The 12,825-nt window shown below is 37.0% G+C and overlaps 1 protein-coding gene across 2 annotated transcripts in view; it reads right to left on the bottom strand.

The window, feature by feature from the left end:
* The window catches only part of LOC122840049 (glypican-6-like), a 92,826-nt gene that overhangs the window by 41,007 nt on the left and 38,994 nt on the right, over positions 1-12,825 (bottom strand). For both annotated transcript variants that reach the window (XM_044132169.1, XM_044132170.1), the window contains exons 3-4: positions 11,887-12,278; positions 7,199-7,364 (exon numbers count right to left, since the gene is read on the bottom strand). In XM_044132169.1, the coding sequence (XP_043988104.1) occupies positions 7,199-7,364; positions 11,887-12,278 (558 nt within the window). The remainder of the gene's footprint in view (positions 1-7,198; positions 7,365-11,886; positions 12,279-12,825) is intronic.

Here is a 12,825-nt window from a genome sequence, read left to right as displayed (position 1 = left end):
TCCTTGTGATTGATATGCAAACCGCCTGGAAGGTAGAAGGCCATACAGGAGGAAGGAGGGTGGCAAATAACAAAAACAATGGTTAAAACAATGATTTTTTTTCAAGAAAAACAACACAGATGTTGAACTGATGAAAGAAACAGGAATACATTATCTGAGCGATGAGCATAAAAGATATCCATAGACTGGATACCCAGAGGACTTAGCTGTACATAAGCATGGGAATTCTGATCACATTCAGAGATGGCCCACAGATGGACAGCTGTTCATAATAATAATTAATTAATCTAATAAGAATCTAATCCCATTTTAATTGCATCAAATTCAATATGGCTTACTTTTTGCAATGCATGTTTATTCTATATAATAGGGTAATGTAAAGGGGGACTGTATATTAATTGCAAATACACTCAAAATTAGCGCTACAGCTTGAAACTTTGTTTCAATATTTTATACACTAAGCAAGTTTCAGGGTAGGTCAGCAAGGATTATGTCCTCCTGTGGGAAAAAATGGATTAGTTACTGGCTACTCAGCAGAGTGCTTTTCCTTAGTAATTCAGGCTGGATTTTTTCAAAACAATATAAAGTAACAAAGTGAACATCACAGAATGGCTTTAAAAATGTGTTTAGGCTTTTTCTATGTTATCATGATGCATGACCGATATCATGAAGCATACATTTTTTATACTTGAAAACGTTTGTTTCTGATAGATCATGAGACAGGCACATCTCAAAATATCAATAGAACCATGTAAAATGACTACTAATTTAATAAAATCATTTGTTTTTGTAAGATATTTATTCAAACATCACTACTGGACTGTAACCCAAATAACCTCCTTGTTATGCGTAAGCTGACTGAATGTAAAACCAGTACATACATTAGTCACAAGTGTAGTTTTTGAATAGTATTTTTAGAGAATTTACAGTAGCATTTTTGGCGTTAAACTGCTCTTTAAAATGTCCATTAGGAAAAATGGTATTACTAGCAAAAAAAAAAAAAAGAAAAAAGAAAAAAAGTATAGTAAAAATATAAGCAACTCAATAAAACCAGAAGTGAAAATTTGGTCTAAGGACATTTTCTGCCCTTTATGTAAAAGGGTCTTAAGAAGAAACAGAGCCAAACATAAAACTGAAACATAGAAATGAAAAGGCGGAGTAGTGCACTTGTGTTTCCCCATAATCCAGAAGTAGAATATATTTTCAGGCATTTCTGATTTATTTATTTTTTGTTCCATTTCTGAAGAAAACTCATGCTTTTATACTACATATGTCTTAGTTTGCCTCTGGCTATGCCAGCCTCTTTCAGCACAACAGTCTTATTACAGATGAGGTGAGTTACAGCTTTGCTTTAATGTGCATTGGCATAATTTTTTTTGTTCAGGTTCTCTCATATTTTTGAATTTTTCTAACAAGAGGGTGTTATCTTCTGCAACATTAGAGAGGGAATGCTCCTCTGAGAGACTGGATGAATTTTAATCTTCCAAACATCTCTGCTTCTCTGGTCAGTGGGGCTGATATATGATGTTAACCTTGACATACACAAAGAAAATAAAAACTACCGTAATATAGTGCACTGTACCTTGTATGACTATTCCTTTGGGTATTTCAAGCCTCATAAAATGGACTTTATGCAGTACGATTTGTATCGGCATGCAGCTCAGTTAAATGGCATTTCTATATAGCTTTAATTTGTCTGTCTTTGTAAAACAGGTTTCCCTAGCAATTTAACACCTGCAGCCAAGTCAAAGCTTTTTAGTGCTTAGATCTCAAGTTAATTGAAAATCATTCAGCCTGTAATGAGCATAAAATGCCAGAGCCAAGACATATAGAACTGACATTTCCTCTGCACCAGGGAACAATAATCCAATTGACAAGTGTGCTCATAAAGACAAAAAGAGCAGTGCTCAGGATTAATGGCAGTAATGCAAAAGTTTCAAAATTAATTCTTTATTACTTTTCACTGGAATAAACGTAAACATTTCTGAATACATCTGCGTTTGAACAAAACACTTGAAGATATTGAAGGTTGCAACCCAACCCAATGTTTGAGTTTGAATACTTAAAGCTAAAGGAATCATAGGGAGTGTGAATCAATTTCAGGGCGCATACTGTTCATGTGCATATGCTTCAATGTATTAGAGGCAAAGTAAAAATGCAAGCTGGTATTAATAACACAGTCCCTTTCCAGACACTTTATTGAGTAAATCTTGCTGTACTGGGATGGTCACTTTTTATAGTTTAGAAGTATCTCAGTTATTCACCGAATAGATTTAACAAGATGCCAGAGACTATGGTCTATATCAGTGGTTCCCAAAGGTTTTCTGGGCTCCCCTATGGATTACAATAAACCCTACCCACCCAAAAAAAGAAGAAAAAATTAACTGGGCACACACATCGCTCAACCAGACATAAACCTACACATATTTTGTTTTCAAACTCCACTGAAGTTTATTTCACACTTCAGGTTGCAACAAAACACACTATAGACAATCTTTACAGTGAATCACTTTTGTGTAACTGTTTTGGTTTTTTTTTCTTCATCCATACCAGTTTGAGATTATTTAGGCCTTTTGACATAGTGCAGCAACCTGTTGAAAGTATTAATCCAAATATTTATGCAAGGTGGTATGAGACACGAGACGGGCATGATCATCAACAATGCCTAGGTTGGCATGCTCAGCTGGTACTAAAAGGCCCAAAGTGACCCACAGAAATACACCCCACTAGCTTCTGGTTCTAGCACCAAGCTGTAGTGTTTATACAAGTCAGAATACATGATTTCATGATTTTTATGTCACAATTAGACCATAGCATCTTGGTGCTATTAATACCCATATGACCAGATCAACATTTTTCCAGTCTATTTTTACCCAGTTTTTACGAGGTTGTGTGGGGAAGAAAAACATGAAGTACTTTGGTTACGTTCCAGATGCACTGAAACTGGTTCTCATGGTAACAATTTCTCTGTGGTATGTTAGTGAAGGAAGTTAGTGGAAACACTTGAGCTTTTTCTAATTATTACTTAACACTAGCATTGAGCAAGTGGAGTGGATAACACTGTAGGCCAAGTACTGTGAAACACATGTTCAAGCTAATACCAGCACCTCCTGCTGGCTGGTCTACAGAGACCTCAGTGGTAATTGGCTCAGGAAAGGGGGAGTCGGAAAGAACAATTTTCCAGTCACCTTTCAGTGAAAAGTAAGAGAGGGCAAAAACTGCAGCCAAGGTACTCACATTTTTCAGAAGCCTTATTTATGTTGTGGAGTGTGAGAGGTTTATTTTAAAAAAGCATAATGAAACCTCCTATCAACCAATCAGAATTAGAATTTATCTAAATCTGTTTTGTGCTTAAATGTCCCATATGAGAATATTTTTTTTCCTCCACATAAAAATGGCTGTGGCAAAAACATGAATCAGCCTACTGAACTGCGAGCCTCTTGGGACCCCAGGATTTGTTTTTAAAGTAGGATCAATGAGTTGCTGCCAGATGTGTGCCGTCTCCCATGTTGTGATATTACCTGATTTTTCTCAGCAAACAACATGACAGCAACAAAACTTGCAAAGGCATCAAAGAGGTGTGTAAGATGTTGAGAAATGTGCAAAACTTCTAAGGCTGCTGAATTATTCTATGAAAATGAAGTTGACTATGATATACTGTCAACATGAATATATTTAGGGAATTTATGATTCTGTCACCTTAATTTCCTTAACCTTTTCCTCTTTTGTAATTCAACCTTGGAGGAGAAGTCTAATTTTTTTCAAAATTTGGCAATTTCTGCACAGATAGAACCTGATTAAAAATCTACTGAAACCTCCGTTTTTACTAAATACATAGAGAAAAATATAGCCTAACCTGAAATGACAGAACTCAAGAAGAATCAGCTCAGAGTCTTTGCTGTTCTCCCACCTTTCAGAGTTAGTTCTGACTCACTGGTCCATACCGTCCCAAGGTATTAGACAGCATGGACCAGTGCTGACCTGAAACTTGTATCAGGACAGGCAGAAAAAAAACTGAATCACACTCAGGGGACAACAACAACCAACTGCTTAGAGATGTGTGAGGCCATCTATCAGGTAGCTGACTGTGCGATTGCTCTGTGTTGCTAATGTTGCAATGAATCTGGCTGATGTGTTAATTTGCTAATGCACACTTAATGAGCTAAACATGACACTGACATATGGGGGCTCTGCTACCGTGCTTTTCTCCCACAGTAATCAAATATCACTTCAGTAGTGAAATACAACCTGAGAATTCCTACCACTTAGCATGCAATGCACAGCACTGCTCCAATATTTATGCTCCAATATTATTCCATCAAGCAGAAGCATGAAATGATTTGTGCCTAATTTATTCTGTAACATGAAAATGACCCCAAACAAGCAGCCAGGAATGAACTATTTCTAGTCACAAGAAGAACAATGAATTCTGCAACAGATGGTAGGTCCCGACAGAGCTCTGATCTCGGCATCAATGAGTCAGTGAGGGATTACATGAGCTGAGGGAAGCCAGCGAGACTTACTAAATCTATGGAAAACTGAAAAAGTTCTCAGAGCAGTCTGGAAGGACCGAAATTCAGCAGAAGCATACCAAAAGGAAGTAACAGTAACTAATTCCTAAAAAAAAAACATGATACCAGTTATTCAAAGAAATATTCAATAATTTAGCAGCTGCCGTATGTACAGTAAGGAGGTATCATTCAAACATTTATCAAATATACATTTATTGTTTCTTGTGTGTTAAAATGTTGGTAGTTTAGTGAGAGTTTGATTAAAATCCCCATTTCACCTGTAAATGTGTGTTAAATAAATATTGGATCAATAGGGACAAATTGATATAATTTACAGTAATCAGATCTCTTCAACCATTTTTGGAGCACAAATGTCAGGTCTGGTAAAGTTAACAACAAATTCCAGCTTCTTAAATCACTCCTATTTCTACTCAGGCAGAAAATATAACAACTATTAAATCTAAAAATGAACATTTCTGAGAACAAGTCTTAGCATTCAAATATAAGACAATGAAAAATGTGCTTTGTAACTTTTTCCCCCCGATAAATCATTGCAAAGTTGCAAAACAATTACTGTCATAAATGCTAAAAGAATAGTATTTTTTAGGTGGAAATTCAATCGACCAGGCATTCTCAAGCTTGCCACTTCCCAATCACATTTTTCTTTGTAGACTTCAACAGGCTAAGGCCATCTGACAAAATCATTTGATGTTCCATCAGATCTTCTTGAAATATATAAATATTACATGTATATTTGTATTCTCTACGCCCGAACTGACAGGTTTCTTCTGAACTTCTCTCCAGTTTACTTGACATTCCCCTGCAGTGCAGTTCTTCCCTGTAATCAGTCACCATTTAGCACAGCAGGAGAGCAGAATCCCATGAATAAAATCTTTTCATGCAGAAAAGAGTTGAGAGACGAAAGACAGAAAAAAAACCAGCACCTTTTGACATCTCGCTCGAAGGCCAGGCCTGAATTTATGGGTGTGATGTCAAAGTAAAAACAAACAGCACAACCCAACACCAACTGCAATAATTGTAAGATAAACAATACAAAACAAATAAAATGTTTCAGAATTACATGAATCAACTATAGTAATATATAGCTGAGAAAACTGGTAACAAGCGACATATTTGGTAACTGATATATACTGTCAGCAATGTCTCACTTTTTGCCTAATAACAGTTTGAGATAACTGGTTGTAGTTTGCAAAAACTCTCTGACCAATGTCTTTACAAAGCCCAGCCCATTCTTCTTGTGTAAATCTCTCAAGCTTCTTCAGATTTCATGTCTTTCAGGCTTAGGAGCTAATCTTCAGTATACTCCAGATTTTTAATGGGGCTGAAGTCAGACCTCTGAGCCAGTCAGTCAGTAATGTTCATTTTGGTGTTGCTGTTAACCGCTTTAGGCTTCTTTCAATATCTTCATGTGATTTTTCATGATTCCTTCAATCTCATCAAGATCCTCAGTTCCAGGCACCAACACTGTTTCCCGAGGGTTATTAATACAGTGAGAGTCCCATATAGATAAGACTTAACAGAGACAAACCTTTAGCCATTTTTAAGCTACTTTTGAGAACTGATAAACAATATTTTCAATTAAAGGGTCTGTTATTTCATGTACTCCAGGCAGGTTTATCTAAATAGATCCAAATTGTTACAAATTTTCCTCAATACATTTTGCAATTAGAGCTTTCTATGGAAATATGGTTACATTTAGGTGAGGAGAAATTAATATTTAGCTGTTTTCTAACTTATGAAGCTCAACAAACATTGAATGCCATGTTCTCTTTACAATTTTTAAGAGCAGCTAAGATAGAGGACCGTTTTGGCAAGTTATACCTTTACTAGTGGAAAGCACAAAAAAATCTTTTACAAAAGAAAGATACTGTTGAACAAAATATTTCAGTAAAATGTTTATTCAGTTTAAATTGTTCAAGACATTGTAGCAACAGTGATTTGCTAATTACTGTTGGGATGGTATAATTATTTTTCCATCCATCGCCTTCTTCTAATTGGATATCTTTCACTGGGGTCCAGTTAGGAATCCTAACAAGGTCTCACCTCAGTGATACTCTTCAACTCATTCTGGGAGATCCAAGTGTCCCAAATACACCAACGATATTTCACAAAAGGTTTTCTGAGAAATATTCTTGAAGTTAGGAATTTTTCCCCAACTGACTGAATGTGTTCAGATCCTAAGCTTTTTTCTTTTAATGTTTTTTATTGTCAGATAATTCCAATGACATACAATAATCTATTTCAAGACACTTTGCAGCTGTTGCCGTAAACGTATTAAAACAATATTATGTTTCTTCACTTCAGTGCTACTGAAATAAATAGTGGTTACTTTCTTTCTCATTGAATTTATGTCATTTCTATTAAGCATTAGTCTCAAAGCACATAACCCATTTGCAATTAACCAAAGCCAGCATTGAGCACAGAAGCAACAATAGTAGCTGTCAAAGTGAAAATTGAATCCAGGAAGTGTCTCATCCTTCAAAGCTCGTGTTATGCATCACCTGCTCTGTGCTTTGTCTCTGCATCAACTGCATCCATTTATTAAATACAACCACAGTACAGAGCGAAGCTCCCACAGGTCCGCATATTAACACATGTAACTGGCTCAAATGGGAAAAACAGAACAGAAGTGCAAATGTTAATGACTGAGACAAAGTTTGACCTACCGATGTACTGGTTCCACTCGGGATCCAGATCGGCTTGATTTGCCAGGCAGCCCTTCATCACATTAAGGCAGTAATTCTTGCAGGCTTTTACTCCCGGCATACCACGACAAAAGGGACAGAACAGCATTTTTGTCAGCCCTCGTATACAAGCTGGGGTGCTGTTTACCTGCAAGGACACAGAGTACAGAAACTGTCATTAAAATCTGCATATGCTCTCTGAGACTGATTATAATCATAAAGAGCAAATTTTCCTCATATTTTAGTGACAAAAAGTCTGACAAATAAATCCCACTTTGTCCTTCAGTTGGTCCTAATAGATGATGTGTAATTTTGAAGTGCCATTTTTTGATGTAAAAGGAACCTTTGCAGATAATGGCGTGGGAGAATGCAAGAAGAGCAAGATTTGTTGTAAATAGAAAACAACTTTTTTAATGAGAATATATAAAAATGCAAGAGCGGCCGCTCGTTGACGCCACAGCCTCGTGTGTCGAATTAATTCAAAGTGACAGATCAGGGGGAAAGGGCTGTCGTCGTGAATACTTGGAGCTATTACTCTGAATGTAGCTGAAAAAAACTAGTTCTAAAGGCTTTTTATTCACAATATGTGGCTTTTAAATATACCAATTTATCACAATTCATATAAATGTTATTTATGTTTTATTAGATTACAGAACATTTAAAATAAAACCTGTGAACTTAGTGCTGATATTTGTTGTACCATAAGTCAAACTGGGCAAATATCAGTCATATTAAAGGTTCATATATTTTGGAAATAAAAGCTGTTTATTATGACTTTATTTCTTTCCCCTTCGGGGGGTCTTTTGTGGTCTCTAGTGTCCCTTATTTGAAAGTAGGCTGACAGGAAAGGGGGAAGAAGAGGAGGGAAGACATGCAGTAAATGTCGACGGGTCCGTGAATCGAACCCACAACGGCTGCATCGAGAACTCAAGGCCTTCAAGTGTGGGTCGCGCTATCCCCTTCGCCACCACAGCACGGCCCTAAACATCTTTTTGATCATGTGCCACTGTTCTTTTGCAATCCTGTCACCTAGTTTCTTACTCAGTGATTTTGTTTTACTGAAACAACACCTGAAACTTCCTCCCAATCTAAATTATATCTCATTTTAGCAATAGCTGGTGATAAAAAACAGGCAGAGTGGGAAGGTGCTAGGACAAAGTTCCCACATTTCATAATTTCTAAATAATTGCACCTTCTACTCCTCTGCAACTTGTATGTGTTTTTTTCTTCTCCTCTCTGTAGCAACAATTAGTTTTTTTCTCAGAAAATAAGGTACCTTTGCTTGAAGTTTATCAAATGCTTTTTCTGTTAGACTGATAACCATAGCAACAATATCTGGATTTCTTAATATGTTCATGTCTTTTGAGAGGCCTAGAAGAAAGCAAACACTTATAACCCACTGAGTGAGTGGTGCTTCCATTTAGATGATTTTAATCAGGTTTCCAGGTTGTTTTCTGGAAAAAGAAAACCTCTCTTAGCTTCAACAAGATGTTTAAGAATTGTGTAGATTGTTCATATTTTTGACTGTTTTAGTGTTAAATATAGAATTAACCCAATTTGATTTATCTGTCAATTTTGGGCAGCTTTAGCGAGGACACTGTTAAATGGTTATGTCTATTCGGGAAAGTCTAGCTGCATTAAAAAGGTTCGCTGCAAATATGATCACAAACATCTACACGAGAAATTTTCAGGAAATTCAAGTTAAGCTTTAACAGACCACTAAGCTGCGTGTAAAATTACTGTTTTGCATATAAAATTCTCTGAAAGGGCAAATATTATATCAGCTGAAGTTATACAACAGTTTTAATTAGTAAGCCTTATGTTTTAATGTTAAGATCCAGAGGACCAGACGCTTGCAGTGCTGCTGAGATGGCGTACAGTGGGCTTGCAGCTATTTTCTTAAATTCTATGAAGCAACAACCAGCTTTATATTCGGCATTTCTCGGTGCGAAAACTTGCTTCTCAAGATTACAAGCCGCTATGCTCCTACTTTTCCGTTGCTCCTTTAAAAATTCAAAAAGCAGAGCTATGAGCCTTTTATGTTTTTCGAGGAAGAGACGCATAAGCAAGTAATGATGTTAATTTGGCTTTTGTTGTCTTCTACAAAAATGTACTAGTTTCAGTTTGGTTTGGTCAAATTCCTGTGCCACATGAATACTCTGATAATGATGGAGAGGCTTTTTCCTAGGATTATGCTTTTTTATGTTCAGGCTGTATGGGCTTTGCCTTCCCGATAAGCGTGGGGATATAAAACATGAAAACATTTGCTACAAAAGAATGTAAAATCATTAATAGGTTAAATGGCCCTGCTCCAATAAAGCTTGTAAGGAGGTAACAAATCATCAGTAGAAACTGAAATTAAATGTTCTCCTATCCAGCCGTCTAACCCCATTTAAACCCAGTTATAATAAATGACAGGATTAAACAACTAAATAAATATAAAATGAAATATTTTTCTTAAGTTGGACACAGCTGTTATTTTCTTAATGGAGCTTGTAGAAAAAAAAACTAAAGGTCTTATAAGGTGGTGAGGTTTTATGCTTTAATAAGGAGAAGAGGTGTTATGTAGAAATAAACGGATACAATTAAACTGTTTTAGTTTAATTTTATCTGTAGACTCCTTTCTCATTGGTGCGTAGAGAGGCAGCCCTATGTCTCTCCATGCAGAGTCAGAGACATTTTCAAAATGCTATGAAGCTCTGTGCATTTTGGAAAATGCAGATCATTGTTGAAAATGGGATGCAATTTTGACAACTATAGTTTTATTCAGTATAAAAATACAATTACTATGTTTAGTTTAAAATATCCCATGCAGCAAGTGGAAAGATGTTTTAAATATTAAACAAAATTAGAAAAAAAAAACTGTTTTGGCAGACAAGTACTTGACAAAGTTCGGAGCTCAAACACTTTACTTTTGTATAAGACTTTTATTTTTTAAGGATCAAGGTTATTTGATTTCTAGTCCAGATATGCTGTTGATTTCCACAATTGTCTTTAAAATTCAACACTGTTGGTTTTTTGATTAATAAATTCAATCGGATTTTAAAAGTGTAGGATTAAATTATGTGCAAAATATAAAGAAGCACCTGTAAAACTGATATCTCCAGTGGTCTAAAAACCACAAGAAAAAAAAAAAAACAAATAAAATTTTGTTCTAATTAAAAAACGTTTTTATTTAGTATCATGTATATAAAAGCGAACACACATCTCACTTTTCAGATTTCTGAAAGTAAAAATAAGTTAGAACCATACATAATTAATATGCTTTGACAATGATACATTACTTTCAGGTGGTCTAAAACACAAAATCTACAAACAAACGGTAAAACTTGTGGCTGTGACGAGACCAAACGGGAAAAATGTAAAGGGGAATGCATATTATTGCAAAGCACTTTGTTGAAGCTGTAGCTGCAGTTCTATTTTTCTCACGTCTGTAGCAAAAAAGAAATATAAGTTCAACGTCACCCTCTCTAATTCAGTGTACTGTAAATCTCTGCCGCAATAAGCCAGGCTGTCCCGTCTTGGTGGCACCGTGAAACGGTTGCCTCCAGCAGGGTGTCTCTTTTCATTATGCTTTCCCTCAATCTGTCATGATGAGTTTATACGTCACGGATCAAAGGGCTGCAGTCCCAGACACCTGACCTGCATCCCAGGGTCCCACTGAAATGTCAAGAGGTGAAGTCGGGACATGCTGGCACGGCAGGAGCGCTGGGTGTAACCCAGTAAACACGTGCTAACAACACATCCTCTGCGACTGCTTCTAAATGAGCCTCACTACTGTTACTGTAGAGGGGGGGTGAAGCTGAAGTGAAGGAAATATCTTTTAGGTTCACCGAGTTCACTGTGGTGAGGACAGCCTGAAATGAATTGTGGATTATGTGGAGAAGAGCAGAGTATCTGCTTCCTCTTCTCAATTGAGGGTTACAACATTTCCACTGGCCTCTGCTTCAACTGTACAAAGGCTCTGTTAATATTTATCATATGGCTGATAATTGAATTAAAATCATTGTTGGGGGCACGTGGGTCAAGTGGGGGAAACAGAATGGCTTGCAGCGAATTGAATCATTGTTTCTTTCAAACCTTAAGATGCCTTTTAGAAACAGCTTTGTTGTTGCTGAATGTGGCTTCATCTAAGGCTTAGCCTTTTGCTTTTTCTTTTATCTAACTTTTGTAGGTAATCAGAGCTGCTCCATTCCCAAGGCTGCAGCACCAACACCATATTGCATCAAACTGGAAATGACTCCAACACCATGATTAATGGCTTGTGTATGCCGTGTGAACAAATATTAGGCGAGAGAGCAATAAACCTTGATAGCAAAAATGCTTTTTTCTTCACTTTCATTGTCGGGACAACTCTCCCGAGAAATCCACACACCCTTCAAACCTGTTTTCCAGACAGTGACAGAACAGGCTGCTGTGAGCCTCCCATTTCCTGGAGTGTGCACTAGTCAGTAAGAGTGCAGGAATTCATCGAGAAGAAAGTTTTTAAGCACATATTTGTTTAGGATAAAATTTTAATTTCATTTGGGGTCAGATGGTAAATATTTTCCACCTGAATGAGAAACCTAAATCAAATTTAGTGTCTTTAAGGTGAGAGGACAAAGCATATTTGCATTAACTTATAATCAAGTAAAAAAAATTAGCTCAATTAAACTGGTAAAGGACTTTACCTTTGACACCCTCTGGGCCACTTCCCGACCTACAGAGAGTCCCTGGACGAATGTGCGTGCAGCAATGAATGCACGGGTAACCTGAGCCTTGAGCTTCCTGGGAACATCTCCAAATGGCTTGAGCTCGTCCGTGTACTTGCTGATACACTCCAGATAGTCCTCAGTGATGACATACTGGGAGTTCAGCAGTGTGAACATGCGCTCCAGCAGCCGGGACCAAAAGTCATTAAGCATTTCCTCCAGATTAACATTCCCTCCTGTGTAGTAGCGCTTGAGCTCGGCAAACAGGTTCTCAAAGACCTCTGCGTTCTGCATGTAAGGCTTGCCGTAGGTCCTCACAAACATCTCATTCAGGGACCGCTCGGTGTTCTCCAGAAGCTCCAGGAAGAATTCTGGAATAAATAAAAAAGAAGAAAAAACGCTCATATTTACACATGAAAAATACGGAAATACAGATTCATTAAAATGACAAAAAAGTGCACAAAAATAAATCCAGATATGCTGATTAATAAAAATACACAGCACCCATCACAATTACTACCATCCATTTCTGTACACAGCTCTTTCTCATTGTGTATAATTTCAAACTAAGACTCAACATTGGCACTCAGATGTGAACAAGGCAGCAAACACACGTGTAGCTTTACAACCATTTTTTTTTTTTTTACCCTGAATCAAACCTAAAAGCAGAAGTGGAGCCTCCTGCATAACCAGCAAGAATGCTGCAGCGGCTTCTGAATGGTAAGTCAACAACAAAACACTTGTCTTTTACAGCAGCCATTGTACAGACCCTTCACTTGGGTTGTGAAAAGTTGGGCTTTGCTGAGGTTGCTAGATAATGAGTCAATGCCTTGGCGATTGTGTCTTCACAGTCGGAAAGTTTATGAAACCATTTGTTTTCCAGACACCAAATAACATCAACTTACTGCCAGAAAAAAG

The sequence above is a fragment of the Gambusia affinis genome, linkage group LG11, assembly GCF_019740435.1.
Source record: "Gambusia affinis linkage group LG11, SWU_Gaff_1.0, whole genome shotgun sequence".
Lineage (NCBI taxonomy): Eukaryota > Metazoa > Chordata > Actinopteri > Cyprinodontiformes > Poeciliidae > Gambusia > Gambusia affinis.
The sequence above is the reverse complement of the archived record's forward strand: the minus strand, read 5'-3'. Positions and strand labels throughout refer to the sequence as shown.